The 20,880-nt window shown below is 48.2% G+C and overlaps 1 protein-coding gene across 10 annotated transcripts in view; it reads right to left on the reverse strand.

Moving 5' to 3' along the window:
• The window catches only part of Cadps (calcium-dependent secretion activator 1), a 618,572-nt gene that overhangs the window by 459,501 nt on the left and 138,191 nt on the right, over nt 1-20,880 (reverse strand). For all 10 annotated transcript variants that reach the window (XM_075704042.1, XM_075704047.1, XM_075704043.1 and 7 more), the window contains one exon: nt 12,039-12,105. In XM_075704042.1, the coding sequence (XP_075560157.1) occupies nt 12,039-12,105 (67 nt within the window). The remainder of the gene's footprint in view (nt 1-12,038; nt 12,106-20,880) is intronic.

Genomic DNA, 20,880 nt, shown 5'->3' on the forward strand with positions numbered 1-20,880 from the left:
AAGGAACCGCATTTACGGCTGCACTTTTAGATCACGTCTTGCTACTAAGTGGAACGGCCCATCGAAAGTCAACCGCCTACCATCCACAAACCAATGCATTAACAGAGCGCCTAAACGAAACAATTGAAGACATGCTATCAATGTACGTGGATGTTGAACATAAAAATTGGGATGACATTCTACCTTATATTACCTTCGCATATAACACGGCGAAACAAGAGATAACATGCATGACTCCGTTCACCCTTGTTCACGAACGAGATGTATGAACAGTGCTGGATGCGATGCTTCCACATGACTTTGACGACACTGATACAGACGCCGATGTGTTTACGCAACGCGCAGAAGAGGCTCGGCTGCTCGCGCGCTTGCGGATCTGCCAGCAGCAAGACAACGATGCAGGCCACTTAGATCTTCAACGTAGAATAGTTACCTATGAAGTCGGTGACAGAGTGTGGGTTTGGACACCCATACGGAAACGAGGCCTCTCCAAGAAACTGTTAAGGTGATATTTCGGTCCATATCGGGTATTGCGGCGACTCAGTGATATCACCTACGAGGTCGTTCCCGATAATCCCAACTGTACGCGGCGCCGCACACAACGTCCTGAACTTGTGCACGCTGTTTGCATGAAGCCGTATGTGAGCAAATAACTATGCTAGCGGCCTTCACTTCCGCAAGTGACATTTCTTGTCTAGCATCGGGACGATGCTCTCGTAGGGTGGGACAAATGATGCGTGTATTCTATGCAGACGATGACGACGATGGGAGCACTAACGAACTCCGCCTAGTGGGTCAGAGTGAGATTGGATGATGACGAAGAAGACGTGTCTCTAGCTGCTCTGTTTGTTTTTGAACAGATTGTCCTGTTGTTCGTGAAGAACTTCTCCCTGTGTTCTGTCCGTGTTGTACTGCGACAATATGTTTCCTCATGATATTGTCGCGTGGTAGTGAAGTTAAGTGGGCAGATAAGATTAAGAAGTTTGCAGGGACAACATGGCCACAATTAGTACATGACCGGGGTAGTTGGAGAAGTATGGGAGAGGCCTTTGCCTTGCAGTGGGTGTAATCAGGCTGCTGCTGCTGCTGCTGCTGATGATGATGGGTGACGTTAAAGAACGCAGTAGCAATACTGTGAATGACAAAACGAACATTTATTGGGCGAACCTGCGCCCGCAAAAACAGGTTACACTTAAAGTCCAAGGATAGCGGCGAACACAGTCGGCGATCGCGTGTTGGCTTTATACATCAGTCGTCGAATGTTCCAGAGTAATCTCTGGGACCCACGTGTCTTCCACAAAGTTCGACACTATTCGCAACACACATACATGCAATCAGATTACACAAGGTTCGGTAACAGACATCGGATGGAACTTTTGATAACATTTCAGAAACTTCCAATACATGTAGGCACATCCTATGCTATGCAATAACACTTGTTAGGCGGTGAAACGTGGTCACCCGATAAAGATCAAGAACTGCACGCGTCAATACCCCCGTCTTAGAAAGCATCGGCCCAATGCTGCAAACAAATGAAAGTAATAAAGAAAAGCACCCGTAGCAAAGAAACAACAAAATAAGGAAGTTCATCAGCGTGCGTAAAAGGGTTTAAGATGCACCACGTGGACCACTTCAGATCGTGTGCGGCACCACTGTGAAAGCAAAATGCTGTCTGGCACGACCTTATAGTCCAGTGCGCCAATGTGTCGGATGACCTTGTAGGGTACGAAATAGCGTCTCAATAGTTTCTCACTGAGTCCTCGTCAGCTTATCAGCATCCAAACCCAAACACAGTCGCCAGGCTGGTACTCGACGTAGTGTCATCGGAGGTTGTAGTGTCAGCTGTCGGTACGCTGCTGGTTCTTGATCCATAGGGAGGCGAGCTGTCGGGCTTCTCCAGCGTGCTGGCGATAGGTAGCAACGTCAAGATTCTCTTCGTCAGTGACACGTGGCAACATGGCGTTGAGAGTCGTCGTTCGGTTCCTGCCGTCAACTAGCTTGAATGGTGTGATCTGTGTTGTTTCTTGCACCGCCGTGCTGTAAGCAAAGGTTATGTACGGCAGGACCTCGTCCCACGTCTTGTGCTCGACATCGACGTACATTGCTAGCATGTCGGCGAGGGTCTTGTTCAGGCGCTCCATGAGACCATTCGTCTACAGATGGTAGGCAGTTATCGTGTTGTGGCTTGTCTGGCTATATTGCATAATGGCTTGGGTGAGCTGTGCTGTAAAGGCCGTTCCCCTGTTGGTGATGAGGACTTCTGGGGCACCACGTCGACAAAAAAGTTCGCCACTTCGGCTGCGCTGCCTTTCGGCAGAGCGTTAGTTTCAGTGAACTGGGTGACATATTCCGTCGCCACGCCGATCCACTTATTACCGGATGTTGATGTCGGAAACCGTCCCAACAAATCCATCCCAATCTGCTGAAATGGTCGGCAAGGAGCTTCGATCGGCTGTAATAATCCCGCTGGCCTTGTCGGTGGTGTCTTGCGTCGCTGACAGTCTCGGCATGCCTTGATGTAACGGGCAATGTTGGTGGTCAGACATGGCCAGTAATAGCTTTCCTGCATCCTCGACAGTGTCCGGGAGAATCCGAGGCACCCGGCGGCTGGATCGTCATGTAGGGCATGCAGTACTTCTGGAGGCAGTGTTGACGGAACAACAAGAAGGTACTTGGTGTGGACTGGTGAGAAGTTCTTCTTCACAAGCAGGTTGTTTTGTAGCGTGAACGAAGACAATCCGCGCTTAAATGCCCTAGGAACAACATCGGTGTTCCCTTCCAAACACTCGACGAGACCTTTTAGCTCCTAGTCTGCTCATTGCTGTTTAGTGAAGTCTTCTGCGCTTATTATTTCAAGGAAGGTGTCGTCGTCCTCGTTGTCTTGCGGCGGGGGATTGATGGGGGTGCATGATAGGCAGTCGGCTTCAGAGTGTTTTCGTCCGAACTTGTAGATTATTGTGACGTCATATTCTTGCAGTCTGAGGCTCCACCACGCCAGCCATCCTGAAAGGTCCTTTAAGTTAGCTAGCCAACACAACGCGTGATGGTTGCTGCCGACTTTGAATGGCCTGTCATATAGGTAAGGGAGGAATTTTGCTGTAGCCCAAATGATGTCGAGGCATTCCTTTTCAGTTGCAGAATAATTGCCTTCCGCTTTTGACAGCGACCGGCTAGCATAAGATATCACCCGTTCAAGTCTGTCTTTCCTCTGGACTAGGATGGCACCAAGGCCTAGGCTACTGGCGTCAGTGTGGATTTCGGTATCGGCGTCCTCGTCGAAGTGTGCAAGTACCGGCGATGACTGCATGTGTCGTTTGTTTTCTAGAAATGCGACGGCCTGCGGCGTTTCCCACTTGAACTCGACATCACATTTCGTTAGTTGTGTTAGAGGCTCCCCGGTGCGTGAACAGTCCTTGACAAAGCACCTGTAGTAGGCGCATGTGCCAAGACATCTACACACTGCCTTCTTGTCGGTGGGCTGTGGGAACTTTGCGATGGCAGATGTCTTCTACGGGTCAGGGCGGACTCCAGATTTGCTGATGACATGACCTAGGAACAGAAGCTCATCGTAGGCGAAGCGACACTTTTCGGCCTTCACAGTGAGCCCTGATGACTTGATGGCCTCTAATACTGTCGCAAGCCGCCTAAGGTGATCTTCAAAATTTCCGGCGATGACAACAATGTCATCCAAGTAAACAAGACACGTCTGCCACTTTCATCCTGCTAACACCGTGTCCATGACGCGCTGAAACGTTGCAGGCACTGAGCACAGTCTGAATGGCATGACCTTAAACTCGTAGAGGCTGTCTGGCGTGATGAAGGCGGTCTTTTCGCGATCTCTCTCGTTGACTTCTATTTGGCAGTAGCCAGACTTGTGGTCCATCGATGAGAAGTATTTAGCGTTGCAGAGCCGATCCAATGTGTCGTCTATCCGTGGAAGGGGGTATACGTCCTTTTTCGTGATCTTGTTCAGTCGACGATAATTGACGCAGAAACGTAGGGTTCCATCTTTTTTTTTCACCAAGACTACAGGAGATGCCCACGGGCTTTTCGACGGCTTAATGATGTTGTTATACAGCATTTCGTTGACTTGTTGCCTAATAGTGTCACATTCTCGTGTCGAAACTCGGTAAGGGCTCTGGCGGAGTGGTCAAGCGCACTCTTCAGTTATTATGCGATGCTTTATGACTGGTGTTTGTCGATCCTCGATGACGTCGAAAAACACTCTTTGTATTGTCGGAGAAGACTTCTGAGCTGTTGCTGCTTACTCATAGGGAGACTTCGATTTATGTTGAAGTCTGGTTCGGGAACTATGGTTATCCGGGCAGATGCGGCAGAATCCGAGAGGACAAACACATTGCTGGTTTCCACAATTTCCTCGATGTACACGACTGTCGTGCTTTTGTTAACGTGCTTGAACTCCTGGCTGAAGTTTGTCAGCAACACCTTCATTTTTCCTCTGTGCAGTCCATTTGTCTCTTGCGACACAAATTTCACGGTCGAGTAGCAGACATTGGTCACCCTCGATGACGCCTTCTATGTCAGCGGGTGTTTTGGTGCTGACGGAAATAATAATGCTGGAGCACGGTGGGATGCTCACTTGATCTTCGAGTACAGTCAATGCATGGCGACTATGACAGCTCTCCAGCAGTAACGCTTTATCTTCCGACAGCAATATCATATTCGACGTCAGGGCGATGACTGCGCCGTGTTGGTTCAGGAAGTCCATGCTGAGAATGATGTCTCGTGAACACTGTTGGAGGATAACGAAAGTGGCAGGGTAAGTCCGGTCATGAACGGTAATTCTTGCCATGCAGACTCCAGTCGGCATAATGAGGTGTCCTCCAGCAGTCTGAATTTGAGGGCCTTCCCATGCAGTCTTAACTTTCTTCAACTGGGTGACGATGTGTCCACTCATGACAGAGTAACCGACTCCTGTGTCCACTAAGGCGGTGACTGCGTGGCCTTCGAGAAGCACGTCAAGGTCGGTGGTTCTTTGTCTTGCGTTGCAGTTAGGCCTTGGCGTCGGATCACGGCTGCGTCGCGTTAACCTGTGGCTGGTATGTGGCGTCATCAGGTCATTTTTTGTCAGCGTATTCTTTGCTTGCAGAATTTGTCAGTATGGCAGCGTGTCGTTGTTATGTTGTCGAGATAGTCTCTTCGGCGCCTTCGGCGCCGGCAAAGAATCTTCGTCAGTTCGACAAACAGCAACCGCACCTCCATCGGTAGCTGTTTTTAGTTTTCTGGATATGGGCTTGCAGACCAGCCTCGGGCTGGGCCAGTGTATAGTCATCGTTGCAGCGACAGGTAGCGGCCTGGTGACGGCGAACAAGACGGTTGTCAAGGGCTCCACTGAGTAGCGGCGAGGTAGTCAGCAATATCGAGAGGTCGTTCGCCAAGCCGTGGTCACGGCGTGTTAAGGTCAAACCCTCGGAGTCCCACCTCTCGGTACGGGCAATAGCGGTAGATGTGCCCGGCTTCTCCACAGTGGTTGCAAAGCAGACGGTGGTAGGGGGCATGCCAAACATCAGTCTTCCTTGGAATGCTGCATGGGGCGATGGGTTGGCGTGCTGGCGGTGGAGGCGGTGGTGAACAACAGAATTATGTCATCACTGGGCCCTGCCGTGGGCGCCAAGAGGGAAAGTGACGGCAGGCTACAGCGGCGTATGTCATCGCTTGTGCCTGAGGCTGCAGCGACTCAGGGGCTACTCAGAGTTGTTGAAGCTCCTGACGTACGACGTCGGCAATCGAAGCCACTTGAGGCTGTGATGAAGGGAACACCTTCTTTAGTTCCTCCCGCACGACTGCTCGGATAGTCTCGCGTAGGTCGTCAGTGGCCAGTGACTGAACTCTGGCATAGCTTGTCGAGTTAGTGCTGCGGTTGAATTGCCGGTTCCGGATTTCCAGTGTCTTCTCGATTCTGGTGGCCTCGCGAAGAAACTCGTCAATGGACTTTGGTGGGCTTCGTACCATTCCGGCGAAAAGTTCCTCCTTCACACCACGCATGAGTAGGCGAACTTTCTTCTTCTTGGACATTTCCGGGTCGGCGTGGCGGAATAGACGGCTCATTTTCTCTTTGAAGATCGCGGTGGTCTCATTAGGCAGCTGCACTCGGGTTTCTAGTAGTGCTTGGGCTCATTCTCGGCGTACGATGCTTGTGAATGTCTGCAGGAAGCCGCTTCGGAAGAGGTCCCACATCATTAAGGCGACTTCTCTGTTCTCGAACCACATCCTGGTGGCATCTTCCAATGCGAAAAAGACATGTAGAAGTTTGTCGTCACTGTTCCAGCTGTTAAATGCAACGACCCTCTCATACGTCTCAAGCCAGGTTTCTGGGCCTTCAAATGTTGAACCGCGGAATGTCGGAGGCTCCCTGGACTGCTGCAGCATTATGGGGGACACTGGGGCTGCCATTGGGGTTGACTGGGCAACGATCCTCCTGGTCGTCTCAGGCAAAAGTCCGTGCTCCGGGAGCAGTCCTTGCAGCCTGTGGCTACCTTGCGGGTTCTTGGCAACGTTGGTGTTGTCTTCCACGTTCGGGCTTGGGTCACGGCTTTGTGGGGGCATCCGGTACATGAACGCAAAGCACCTCCACCAGATGTCACGTGGTAGTGACAAAGAACACAGTAGCAATACTGTGAAAGACAAAACTAACTTTTATTGCGGGAACCTGTGCCCACAAAAACAAGCTACACTTAGAGCACAACGATAGCGGTGAACACAGTCGGTGCGAAAATCTTCCAAAACCTCAGAATCATGCAGGTGCGTCCTGTGCTGTGCGATAACATTTGTTAGGCGGTGAAATGTGGTCGCCCGATAAAGATAAACAAATACACGTGTCGATATGAATGAGAAGAGAGGGCATTAAGCGAGGGGAGCGAAGCCCTTAGCGTTAGTGAAAGTGATTGAGATCGTCCACAGGAATGAAAACATGTTCATGAGTTACCTCCTCCCCACAATCAGTGTACTGAAGCTACGCCTTCAACAGCTGCTCATGGAAGGTCTCCAGTTCTTTACACCCTTCACCGATGCACACCTAAGCGGCATCCAGAAATGGTAAGATCCTCTGTATAATACAACTTGGGTTAGCACAGGACGTCTGTTCTGGAATAGTCACAATTGTTCTGCTTCAAAGATTTAATATTTCTATCTGAAAAGTAACTCATAAAAATCCTACTGTGCACTTGATTCCGCGTAGGCAATATTTTGGTCTCCTGAAGCATTAATTTTTTTTTTTACTTATGCTACAGGTTCAGCCACCTCTTCAAAGTATGCAAACTTCTGCTGGCACCCGTTGCAATTCCTCGGTTTAAAGCTAAATGGGTGACTAGTGAAGGGCGACGCCAGGAGATTCACCAGCTGTTGATCGATGAATTGAACCACCCTTGCTATGGTTCTACACCAGAGGACGCATCCGGTGTTCCGAAGGAATCACCTACTGACAATTTTTTCGCCTCTTCCTTGGCCTTACCTGCAACACTTTACACAAGCGCCAGCAACAGCGAAGCACGACGCTTCATAGAGGACATGGGCACGAGCATCGGAACACTGAGAAACTACGAGCTGGTGTGCAAGGTGTTCCTACATTATAGTAATACCGCCCTCCCCTCCAGCGCGTGCATTGAGAGAGTGTTCAGTGTAACCGCTGACCTCTTAACGAGAAAATGTGGAAGACGACAACATTGAAAAACAACTCCTGTTGAAAGTTAACAATGTGTAAAACTATATCACAGAAGCCACAATAAGCCTCTCAGCCTTCATACAAGCCTCCAGATTTCTCTCTACCATGCAAGCCACAGTAGTTCGTTGTAGTTTGAGTAAACTTTAGTTATTGTGTCACGGCAATAAAATTCTGAAGGAAAGTAAGGCAAAAGCAATCGATTACATTACTGTAAGTGCTCAGTTACTTTTCTGGGGCTGTAATTGACCACTGTAATCAATTACATTTCAAAGGAAGTAAGTGTAATTGTAATCAGTTACTTATTTTCTGTAATGTGTACAAGTCTGATTTCAATTGCTGAGCACTGCTCGTACCATTGCCTACAGACCGCACATATCCAGGCTTTCTGCGATTCCATCTGGTGAAGCCGCTATGAAAACCGAATAAACTGAATGGCTCCACCAGCCATTCAGTTCAGTCCTGTTTCAGAACTTTCATGTACTCAAAGACTAGAGTGTACTAAAACAGGGTTGAGTGGGGTAAGCGGCCGGGGTGGCGCATGCTTTGAAGTGAGGCGCCTGACAACAAAAAAATCTGCAGCAGCCCTGCGATCAAAATGGATTGGGCTGTACGAAGGTCATGCCTTTGGAAACTGCAGGCAATACTACTCGGGGTCGTTTGTACTACTCTGCATGCTGGTACTTGTGATTAGACCACTTAAGTGCTACTGTCAAGAGGCATTCTGTTTTAATTCATGAATCCCTCAGAGAGTAGAGCACCGCAGCGAGAGGTCACACAGCTGAGGCAATACAAGGCTTTGAAAAACTCGTCATCGTCTTTCTCAAAACAGTTCATGCTGCTCGTTCTTCTCCAGTACAATTATCTCCCTGAAGAAGAGGAGCCGTCCCGGTGACCTACAGGCAGGATAGCAGAGGTGGATTGAAGTACAGCTTTAGCCATTGAGTTTCATGCCCTCGGTCGTGCTGATCCGAAGGTGGCAAAATAGGGTGCAGGAGAGGCGGGAATATCCCGAAGGTGCTTCTGTTACTGACCATGACAAGCGAGAAGAAAGGGGTTAACCGAGGGGCCCGATTTTTATTAGTCATATCATAAGAAGCCAACAAACATTGACACGAAGGACAACATAGGGCAAATTACTTGTGCTTAATAAATGAAATCAAGAAACGATAAGTTAATGGAAATTAAAGTGGATGAAAAAACAACTTGCCGCAGGTGGGAACCAAACCCACAACATTCGCATTTCGCGTGCGATGCTCTACCAATTGAGCTACCGCGGCGCCGTTTTTCCATCCACTTTCTTGGGTATTTATGTGTCCTAGTAGAACCCTGGGAGTGTTCGCCAGCGCCACCACTCGCAGACCTTGCCGGCGGACGTGGAAGGTCCTTGTTGCCGCAGGCGTCAGGAGAACGTGATCTTTTTGGGTGAAGGCAACTGGTCAATAAACCCACATATGCTACCTGAAGGCATCAATGTTGCCAGATTCGAGACCCTCGTTATGTAATAAACGAGAAGAAAGGGGGTTAACCGAGGGGCCCGATTTTATTAGTCATATCATAAGAAGCCAACAAACACTGACACCAAGGACAACATAGGGGAAATTACTTGTGCTTAATAAACGAAATCAAGAAACGATAAGTTAATGGAAATTAAAGTGGATGAAAAAACAACTTGCCGCAGGTGGGAACTGAACCCACAAGCTTCGCATTTCGTTGGCTTCTTATGATATGACCATGAGAAGGAAATTCACAGAAGAATGAAAATGCGTTGTGATCGCATATGGCAGACATTGCCAGCTCCTGACTGGAAGCTTACCGTTATCACTAAAAAGGACGGTATACAAACAGTGCATTTGCCGGTGCTGACATATGGGTCAGAGACTTGGAGACTGACAAAGAAGCTTGAGAACAAGTTAAGGACCCCGCCAAGAACGATGAAACGAAGAATGCTAGGCATAACTTTAAGAGACAGAAAGGGAGTGGTTTGGATCTGAGTGCAAACAGGTATAGGCGATATTCCAATTGACATTAAGAGAAAGAAATGGCGCTGGACAGGTCATGTAATGCGCAGATTAGATAACTGTTGGACCAATAGAGCGACAGAATGGGTACCAAGAGAAGGGAAGCGCAGTAGAGGACGGCAGAAAATTAGCTGGTGCGACAAAATTAGGAAATTTGCAGGTGCTAGTTGGAATCGGTTGGCGCAGGACAGGGGTCATTGGAGATCGCAGGGAGAGGCCTTCATTCTTCAGTAGACATAAAATAGGCTGATGATGATGGTGGTGATGATGATGATGAGCTAGTCCTTGGCCACATTGTTTTGAAAGATGGTATTACTTACCAAAAAGAATGCACGGGTTTGTATAAGCGACCGCTTTTGCATGTGCACTTGCACAGAAAAAGGGGTGTTTGAAGGTACGTGGATGCTTCAATAAATCAGTTGTAAGTGCAGCGACTGTGTGTGTGTTTGTGTATGCTTGTGCGTGCATGCATGTGCCTCCTTCTGGTCCTGCGTGTTGGTTTTCGCTGTCTTTTTTTTTTATTTTGCATTAAACATGAACCAAATGGCACAGCAATTCACGCTTCCAAACCGATCAGCATGGAGCTGTGAAATAAGCTACCAGAATCAAAGTTCTTGAGTGCGATCCACAAAAATTTAAGCAGTTACTGACAGCCCATTTCCAGAAATAATTACTTTACTCACAGCTCTGCCATAGCTTATGTTCTTGGTGCCTTCAGTGACCATCCCATTTGTGTCCCTGACATGTTATTTTATTAAATATTTTGCTGTTATTTTCATGACTGTTGTGTTTACTGGTTTACACGCTCCCCCCTTTTGTAATATCCTGCAAGGGGCCTTTAAGGGAGAATAAATGATGATACTGATGAGACCCTACTTGGGCTGTGCCAACACAGTGACAGGCCTTAATATTAAGTATGCTTTCTATAAATACATGTGTCAGAACAATAAATGAGTTTAGTCTTCCACGCCCACCCCCAACTTTTGAAAAACTACATCACAGCCATTTTATTGTGGGACTGCGCAAGATCAAAGTTGGGGGTGTAATTATTATGAGGGGGAAAACAAATACTAATTTTCAGGAGCAAAGTTGGGGGTGCGCTTATTATGCAAGTACATAACTCATAGATATTGATGCACAAGTCATTTCAAAGATAGCGTGCTTGGCACTGTGTCAAGGATGCCGTCACTCATAGATGTCAACGCATTTGCACTAGTCATGTGAAATTGAAAGTATATACGCCTGAAAGTGGCAATCCAAGAATACAGCACCGCTTTTTATTTAACTTATTTGGGCTGATCAGTTGTGCGGAATCCTCCAAGGTGATGAACGTGTTGTGCAAAGCTGCAATCCATCCCAGTCGAGTCCGGCATGTGTTCCAAGCAGTCTTGCACTTTCAGCCTTTCAGCCACTTATTTCCTGGTGAATCCGGTATTCAATACTTCCGATTATTTGGGCATTTCAGTTTTCCTAGTCAAGTCGGAATAGTCGGTCCAAGACTGTATGTCTAACTGGTGTAGTATGTAGCTAACAACTGACTGTAAATGTACAAACAGGCTTAAAAGCACAACAATCTTACGTACACATAAAATGAAACCAAAATAGAGCATGTCATTAGTTATAAATATCTTAATGTATACATATTTGACAATTTGACATGGCAGCCTTACGTAACTTAGATTACTAACAATGCTAGTCGTGCTCTAGGTTACACCTGAGGCAACATTTTCATCAAACAAACGTACTTCTTAAATTATATAGCTATATAAAATATTCCACTCAAACCTTGAACATGCTTCAGCTATATGGAATTCAGCTCAAACCACGTGATCTCTCAGAATCCATGCAGAACCTATCAGTTAATTTTATGCTTGATACATATGTTTTCACTGAAAAATTCACATGGATGAAATTGACTCTTGGCTTCCTGGTAATAAGAATAAGGATTTCCCAGCATTCACTTTTTCATACGCTGTTTTATTTTTTTCTTTCTATAGCCACATTACCCCCAGTAGTTTATCTCACAACATGCCTACTTTTCATTTTGTGTTAAAGTGGTGATTTTTTTCAGGCCTGCAAATCTGTTTTTACATATTTTCTTGCACAAGAAAAGCAGAAAGCGGAATCATCTTTACTCCTATTTGCGGCCACAGAGGATGCAACTTTGTTCAAGTACACCATTCTTTCGCTTGGTATGCTCTTTGCCTTGACAAATGTTTTGTGCCCACCCCCCTCTGTGGGCCTTGAGTTACCACAGCCAATCATCGCTCACCCTCTCAGTCACCCAAGAGCCCGAGGGGAGTGAACAATCCGACAAAAGGAGTGATAAACAGACTCACTTGGACAAGAACAAAGTAACGCTTCTTCCACTTTTTCCACACTTGCTTGCCTTGAGCATAAAGGTAGCTGCAAAAAACATTCAGTTTGCACCCATTAGGTGCATGTCACATGCTTTCGCACATAGGGAAACGGTGTCACAATACTGATGCTTATTTGTTTCAAGGAACAGCTACAACCTTCAACTGGTTCTATGGGAGCATAGCAGACCAAATATGACGCAATGAGCAAGGGTCGCACCGCATCGTCAAGATAAGTGAAAAACAGACTAAGATTCACTCATGATTACACTGTGATATCGAACACGACAGCAGCATTATAATTCAATAAAACTAATAAAATGAGGTGAATTTAGAGTGTAAACACACGTACAGTGGTACCACTAACCAACTGAGATTTGGAGTAACTTTTGGAGCAGCAAAATGTTAATTTTGGAGCAGTTTGGAGCACCCAAATACAGATTTCAGAGCACTTGGCAGCAAATCAATGCGAACTGCTGTAGGCCTTAGGCTATTTCAAACACTTAAAATTGACAAGCGTTATTCCAGAAAGTATTTTCTTGCTGTAAAACAATGGTGCTCTGCCTCTAAGTAAAAATAAAGGGGAAACCTAAATTTGACTATGGCTTTCATTTAAATCAAGACAACAAACCTGTTCATGAAGTGCACTGTAATTAGTTAATTTCAAATTGCATCATCATCATCAACATCAGCCTATTTTATGCCCACTGCAGGATGAAGGCCTCTCCCTGCGATCTCCAATTACCTCTGTCCTGCACCAACCGATTCCAACTAGCAGCTGCAAATTTCCTAATTTTGTTGCACCACCTAGTCTTCTGCCGTCCTCTACTGCGCTTCCCTTCTCTTGGTATTCATTCTGTCACCCTAATGGTCCAATGGTTATCTAAATCTAAATTGAGTGAAGCTCCTCAAATGTTGCATTTGACATCTTATGAATTTTTTATTGACAGCTGCCAGCTTAGTCATGTTTTCAGAAAGCTAGAGTAGCTAGCACCAGTCACAAACACCTTGCCAGACTCAATGTCATCAATGCTCTTCTGAGCCAGGCCAGCCTTGATGAACCCCTTGGTAATGCTCCAGCATTACTTTAGACACAAGGTGCCTTTCAATAGTCTGCTTATCCTCGTCAAGCTAAAGCCTCTGCTCAGCAACTGGCGCCAACCAATAATCCAGACAGCAACAATTCTGACAAGCTCGATTATTCGGACAATTTCTACGCATTATCACCGGTCTATAAATTTAAGGTCTAAGTAAAGTCTAAATTTCGGACACCTTGAGGCATGCCATTCAAGAATTAGGACTCTGCCTGCATGAGCACGTGCAAATTTGACTGCCAAGTTGAGTAGAGTTTTCGCTAGGCGATGTTAACATTCCTAATATTAAATGGAATCCTGAATCACCTGTTATGAATCCCTTCTCCACATTAGCTAATGATGTGTTCCCCCTCCCCCTTCTTTTTTTCTCAGGTAATTACACAACTTACAAGAACAACGAAATCTGCCGCAAGTACCCTCTACCTAGTCTACCCTCTCCTTTGACATTGCACTATTGAGGACATAAGTTACAAGTCAAGTTAAAACAATTCGTGATTATTTATCTGGTAATTTTAAAGCTATTAACAATGAACTTAGTGCATTCACCGATACTTCATGCAAGCGCTTCATACAAAGCATGCAATTTATTAATTAGTTTTATAAATGTGCATTGCTGCTGATCGTACCAGCACTGCTCGCCGAAGTTTTCAGCCTCCCCTCCTATTTGACTTGGTTAACCCAATTGACATCAGTTGCACTAGCTATCCTACTGGCTAACCAGCATCATTGATAATTTTTCAACTTTAAGGTGAAAAAATGTTGTTCATAATAGTTGAAAGTTGTTTCTATAAAAAAAAGGGAAGTAAAAGAAAAGGAATACATAATAACAATTTATCACTACATTCAAGTACTTCTGGCACACGGAAAGTGTCACCTGTTTGTGATAGATACAACATTCTCCGTGTTGATGTGGGCTGCGCAGTCAGTGTTGGTCTCGAGCTTTCTTTTTTCAAGCACCAAAAATCGCCCTTGTGACATTGTGGGCTGCAAATCTAGCAATCGGTGACATGTCAAGTTACGACATCGTGCCCTCTACAAGGCAACGTGCAAAAGGAGCAGCTGCCGCTCATCGGGCTGTCATTATGCAATCGGCACCAACATCTACAGCCCAGACAACACTCGATGTTCTCAAATGGTACTAATGTTCTCACACTTTTTACAACATCCTCGAGATGACATTCACGGGTTCATCCTGAAAATATCTTTTGCAGGACTTATTAAGGATGTCCACACAGGACATTTTGAGGACATTTAGTTTTATGTTAGAAGAAACCCTGAAATTAAAATTTTTAGGACTGTTTCGGCTGATGAATGAAAAATTAGGTGCTATACTTCATGTGACGTCATTACTACACCATAGAGCTTGACTTTGATTTTTTTTCATTGAGTTAAACGTTGATCAACTGCTCTTGATACCTCACTGCTGTTTTTGATTGAACCATTTTTTGTAACTTGTATCATTTTGAGCACCTGCGGGTGATAGCATTTGTGATTGGTAATGAAAGAGTGAACCCCCATGATGTCAGCGACCAAGCCAGCCCATTTTCTTTTTTTTCTGGCACAATCGTGGCTGGCACATTGGCACTTTCGATTTGAAAAGTCAAGCCAAGCCAGTCCAAGCCAAGTGCAGCATTGAAGAAAAACATGGCAGCGGACAGCGGGTAAGTCCATTTCATCTTTTTCAGGTTGGCAGATAGTGGAACAGAGATTTGTACAGGACAAAAATAGATGCATGAGTACATGTTTCTAATTAGCAAACAGCATAGGCACAACCTTCATCAATTACATAGTGAATCGGATGACTTCGCATCACTTTGCCATGGAGCTCTTTGTGTGGGAGGGAACGGGTGCTTAAACCCACGGTGTCACCTCGCCGGTAGAATAAAATCCCCAAAGCTGCTCTCCACAGCTTTGTGGCACTTTATGCCGGGTCACGAAAGTGTACAGTTTCAACGTGATGATTTCAGCATTTCTAACCATCGCTTATTCATGGTTCAATGCCGCTGTAATGTCACTCTCAACCTCTCTGTGCTGTTTTTACAAACAAGAGCATTGTTATGAACGTCCAAGCAATCCGACGTATTAACACTAGGTGGTAGCAAATATCGCACTTTTTGGCCTCTAAGCTAGATGCAGTTATACTTAATATTGACACGTCTACTTATCTTTATCGGGCGACCACGTTTCGCCGCCCAACAAATGTTATCGCACAGCCCAGGACGCGCCTGCATGTATCCGAAGTTTCTGGAAAGTTATCGATGCTTCTATCCGCTGTCTGTTGTCGCCGAACCTTGTATTATCTGATTTCATCGCATGACGCGTATGGTGTAGAACTTTGTGGAAGGCACGCGGGTCCGAACGATTAGTCTGGAACATTCCACGACTGCTCTATAAAAGCCGACGCGCTTGACCCGCTGATCAGATTTTCGATGATCGCCGACCGTGTTCGCCACTATCGTTGTGCTATAAGTGTAGCCTGTTTTGTAGGCACAGGTTCGCCCAATAAAAGTTAGTTTTGTCTTTCACAGTATTACTACTGTGTTCTTCAATGTCACCACCACGTGACATCTGGTGGAGGTGCTTGTGCGTTCATGTACCGAACGCCCCCTCAAAGCCGCGATCCAAGCCCGAAGCCCGAGGACAAAACCAAGGTCGCCCAAGACCAGCGTGCTAGCCGCCGACTGCAAGGACTGCCCCCAGAGCACGGACTTCTACCTGAGACGAGCAGGAAGATTGCCACCAAGTCCACCCCAATGGCAGCCCCAGCATCCCCCGACGTGCTGCAGCAGCCCAGGGAACCCCTCACTTTCCGCGGTTCAACATTCGAGGACCCGGAAACCTGGCTCGAGACGTACGAGAGGCTCGCTGCATTTAACAGCTGGAACAGCGACAACAAACTGCGACATGTCTTCTTCGCATTGGAAGACGCTGCCAGGACGTGGTTCGAGAACAGAGAAGCCACCTTAACGACCTGGGACCTTTTCGGAAGCGGCTTCCTGCAGACATTAACAAGCGTCGTACGCCGAGAACGAGCCCAAGCACTACTAGAAACCTGAGTGCAGCTGCCTAACGAGACCACCACAATTTTTACAGAAGAAATGAGCCGCCTATTCTGCCACGCCGACCCGAAAATGTCCGAGGAAAAGAAAGTCCGGCTACTAATGCGTGGTGTAAAGGAGGAACTTTTCGCCGGTATGGTACGAAACCCACCGAAGACCGTCGACGAGTTTCTTCGCGAGGCCACTAGCATCGAGAAGACACTCGAGATGCGAAACCGGCAATTCGACCGCCGCACCAACTCTACAAACTATGCCGGAGTTCAATCACTGGCCTCTGACGACCTGCGTGAGGCTATCAGGGCAGTCGTACGAGAGGAGCTTCAGAAGATCTTCCCGTCGACGCAGCCTCAAGTGGCCTCGATCGCTGACATCGTCAAAGATGAGGTTCAGCGGTCGCTTGGAGTTCCGTAGGTGCAACCTCAATTACCGCAACCCCTGCCCGAAGCGATGACCTAGGCCACCGTCGTACGCCGTCAAGGCCTTCCGCCGCGACCGCGCCAGGGCCCTGTAACGCCGCAATTCCGTCGACCACCGCTGCCGCCGCCGCCGTCAGCACGCCCACCCGTCGCCCAGCGCAGCTACCCGAGGAAAACCGACGTTTGGTACGCTCCTGACCACCGCCCGCTCTGCTACCAATGCGGGGAAGCGGGTCACGTCTACCGACGATGTCCATACCAAGAGATGGGACTGCGAGGTTTCGCCGTCAACGCTCCGCGCCCGCAGCAAGGTGAACGCCCTCGCGATATCGCTGACTACCTCGCGGCTACTCAGTGGAGCTCTCGACGACCGTCGCGTTCGTCATCACCAGGCCGCTACCTGTCGCCGCAGCGCCGTCCATACACTGGCCCAGCCCGGGGCCAGTCAGCGAGCCCATATCCGGAAAACTAAAAGCAGCAACCGATGGAGGTGAGGTTGCTGTTCGTCGAACTGATGAAGATCCTCCGTCGCCGACGAAGACGCCGAAGCAACTACCTCGACAACATAACGACGCGCCGCCATGCCGCCGAAGCGTGAAAGCAAAGAATATGACGACGAAAGCCGATCTGATGATACCAGCCACAGGTCAACGTGACACAGCCGTGATCCGACGCCAAGACCTAACTGTAACGCAAGGCAAAGAACCACCAACCTCGACGTGCTTCTCGACAGTCACGCAGTCACCGCCTTAGTGGACACAGGGGCTGATTACTCCATCATGAGTGGACACATCGCCGCCCAGTTGAAGAAAGTTAAGACCGCATGGGAAGACCCTCAAATTCGAACCGCTGGAGGACACCTCATAACGCCGACTGGAATCTGCACGGCAAGAATTACCATTCATGACCGAACTTACCCTGCCACCTTCGTTATCCTGCAACAGTGTTCACGAGACGTCATTCTCGGCATGGACTTCCTGAACCAACACGGCGCAATCATCAACCTGAAGTCGAAGTCAATAACGCTGTCGGAAGATCAAGCAATACCGCCGGAGAGCCCTCGTAGTCACCACGCCTTGAGTGTGCTCGAAGATCAAGTGAGCATCTCACCGCATTCCAGCATTATTATTTCCGTCGGCACCGAAACACCCGCTTACGTAGAAGGCGTCATCGAGGGCGACCAACATCTACTGCTTGACCGTGAAATTTGCGTCGCAAGAGGGATCGCTCGACTCCACGGAGGGCAAGTGGAAGTTATGCTAACCAACTTCAGCCAAGAGTTCAAGCACATCAACAAGGGCACGACAATCGCATATATTGAAGAAAGTGCGGAAACCAGCAATGCCTTTGTCCTCTCGGATTTCGCCGAATCTACCCCAATGAGCGTAGTCCCCGAACCAGACTTCGACGAGAATCCAAGTCTTCCTATGACTAAGCAGCAACAGATCAGAAGTCTTCTCCGACTATACAAAGACTGCTTTTCGACGTCATTGAGGATTTGACAAACACCTGTTGCAAAGCATCGCATAATAACCGAAGAGAGCGCTCGACCACTCCGCCAGAGTCCTTACCGAGTTTCGACGCGAGAACGTGAAGCTATTAGGCAACAAGTCGACGAAATGCTGCGCGACGACATCATCCAGCCGTCGAAAAGCCCGTGGGCATCTCCTGTTGTCTTGGTGAAGAAAAAGGACGGAAACCTACGCTTCTGCGTCGATTATCGTCGACTGAACAAGATCACGAAGAAGGATGTGTACCCCCTTCCACGGATAGATGACGCATTGGATCGTCTCTGCAATGCTAAATACTTCTCGTCGATGGACCTCAAGTCTGGCTACTGGCAAATAGAAGTCGACGAGAGAGATCGCGAAAAGACTGCCTTCATCACGCCAGACGGCCTCTATGAGTTCAAGGTCATGCCATTCGAACTGTGCTCGGCGCCTGGAACGTTTCAGCGCGTCATGGACACGGTGTTAGCCGGACTGAAGTGGCAGACGTGCCTTGTTTACTTGGATGACGTCGTTGTCTTCACCGGAAATTTCAACGATCACCTTAGGCGGCTTGCGACAGTGTTAGAGGCCATTAAGTCATCAGGGCTCACTCTGAAGCCGGAAAAGTGCCGCTTCGCTTACGATGAGCTTTTGATCCTAGGCCACGTCATCAGCAAATCAGGAGTACACCCCGACCCACAGAAGACAGCTGCCATTGCAAAATTCCCGCAGCCAACCGACAAGAAGGCAGTGCGCAGATTCCTTGACATGTGTGCCTATTATAGGCGCTTTGTCAAGGACTTTTCATGCATCGCGGAGCCGCTAACACATCTAACCAAATGTGATGTCGAGTTCAAGTGGGAAACATCGCAGGCCAAGGCATTTCAAGAACTCAAACGACGCATGCAGTTGCCGCCGGTACTTGCACACTTCGACGAGGACGCCAATACCGAAATCCACACTGACGCCAGTAGCCTAGGCCTCGGTGCCGTCCTAGTCCAGAGGAAAGAAGGACTTGAACGGGTGATATCGTATGCTAGCCGGTCGCTGTCAAAATCGGAAAGCAATTATTCTACGACTGAAAAGGAATGCCTCACCATCATTTGGGCTACAGCAAAATTCCTCCCTTACCTATATGACAGGCCATTCAAAGTCGTCAGTGACCATCACGCGTTGTGTTGGCTAGCTAACTTAAAGAACCCTTCAGGACGGCTGGCACGGTGGAGCCTCAGACTGCAAGAATATGACGTCACCGTAATATACAAGCCCGGAAGAAAACACTCCGACGCCAACTGCTTATCACGCGCCCCCATCGATCCCCCGCCGCAAGATGACGAGGATGACGACGCCTTCCTTGGGATAATAAGCGCGGAAGACTTCACTAAACAGCAACGAGCAGACCCGGAGCTAAAAGGCCTCGTCGAGTATTTGGAAGGGAACACCAACGTTGTCCCTAGGGCATTGAAGCACGGGTTGTCTTCGTTCACGCTACAAAACAACCTGCTCGTGAAGAAGAACTTCTCACCAGTCTGCGCCAGCTACCTTCTTGTTGTACCGTCAGCGCTGCGTCCAGAAATACTGCACGCCCTACACGACGATCCAACTGCTGGGCACCTCGGATTCTCCCGGACGCTGTTGAGAATACAGGAAAGGTATAACTGGCCGCGTCCGACCGCCGACGTCGCCCGTTACGTCAAGACATGCCGAGACTGTCAACGACGCAAGACACCACCGACAAGGCCAGCAGGATTACTACAGCCCATCGAACCTCCTCGCGGACCATTCCAGCAGATTGGGATGGATTTGTTGGGGTCGTTTCCGATGTCAACATCCGGGAATAAGTGGATCGTCGTGGCGACGGACTATCTCACCCGCTTTGCTGAAACTAAAGCTCTAACAAAAGGCAGCGCAGCCGAAGTGCCGAAATTTTTCGTCGAGAACATCCTGCTGCGACATGGTGCCCCAGAAGTCCTCATCACCGACAGAGGAACGGCTTTTACAGCAGAGCTCACCCAAACCATTCTGCAGTACAGCCAGACAAGTCACAGGAGGACAACTGCCTACCATCCGCAGACGAATGGTCTCACGTAGCGCCTGAACAAGACCCTCGCCGACATGCTAGCAATGTACGTCGACGTCGAGCACAAGACGTGGGATGCGGTCCTGCCGTATGTAACCTTCGCTTACAACACGGCGGTGCAAGAAACAACACAGATCATGCCGTTTAAGCTGGTTAATGGCAGGAACGCGACGACGACGGTCAACGCCATGCTGCCGCACGTCACTGACGAGGAGAACCTTGACGTCGCTACCTATCTCCAGCGCGCCGAAGAAGCCCGACAGCTCGCCCGCCTGCGAACCAAGAACCAGCAGAGGACCGACAGCCGACACTACAACCTCCGACGACGCTTCGTCGAGTACCAGCCCGGCGACCGTGTTTGGGTATAGACCCCGATACGCCGACGAGGACTCAGTGAGAAACTACTCCGACACTATTTCGGACCCTACGAGGTCATCCGACGTATTGGTGCTCTGGACTATGAGGTCGTGCCAGACGGCATTTCGCATTCACAGCGGCGCCGCGCATGATCTGAAGTGGTCCACGTGGTGCGCCTTAAGGCGTTTTAAGGACGCTGACGAAATTCCTTATTTCTTTGTTTTCTTTGCTATGAGTGTTTTTCTTTCGTTTGTATGTAGCATCGGGTCGATGCTTTTTAAGAGGGGGGTATTGACATGTCTACTTATCTTTATCGGGCGACCACGTT

This window comes from Dermacentor variabilis, chromosome 9, assembly GCF_050947875.1.
Source record: "Dermacentor variabilis isolate Ectoservices chromosome 9, ASM5094787v1, whole genome shotgun sequence".
Lineage (NCBI taxonomy): Eukaryota > Metazoa > Arthropoda > Arachnida > Ixodida > Ixodidae > Dermacentor > Dermacentor variabilis.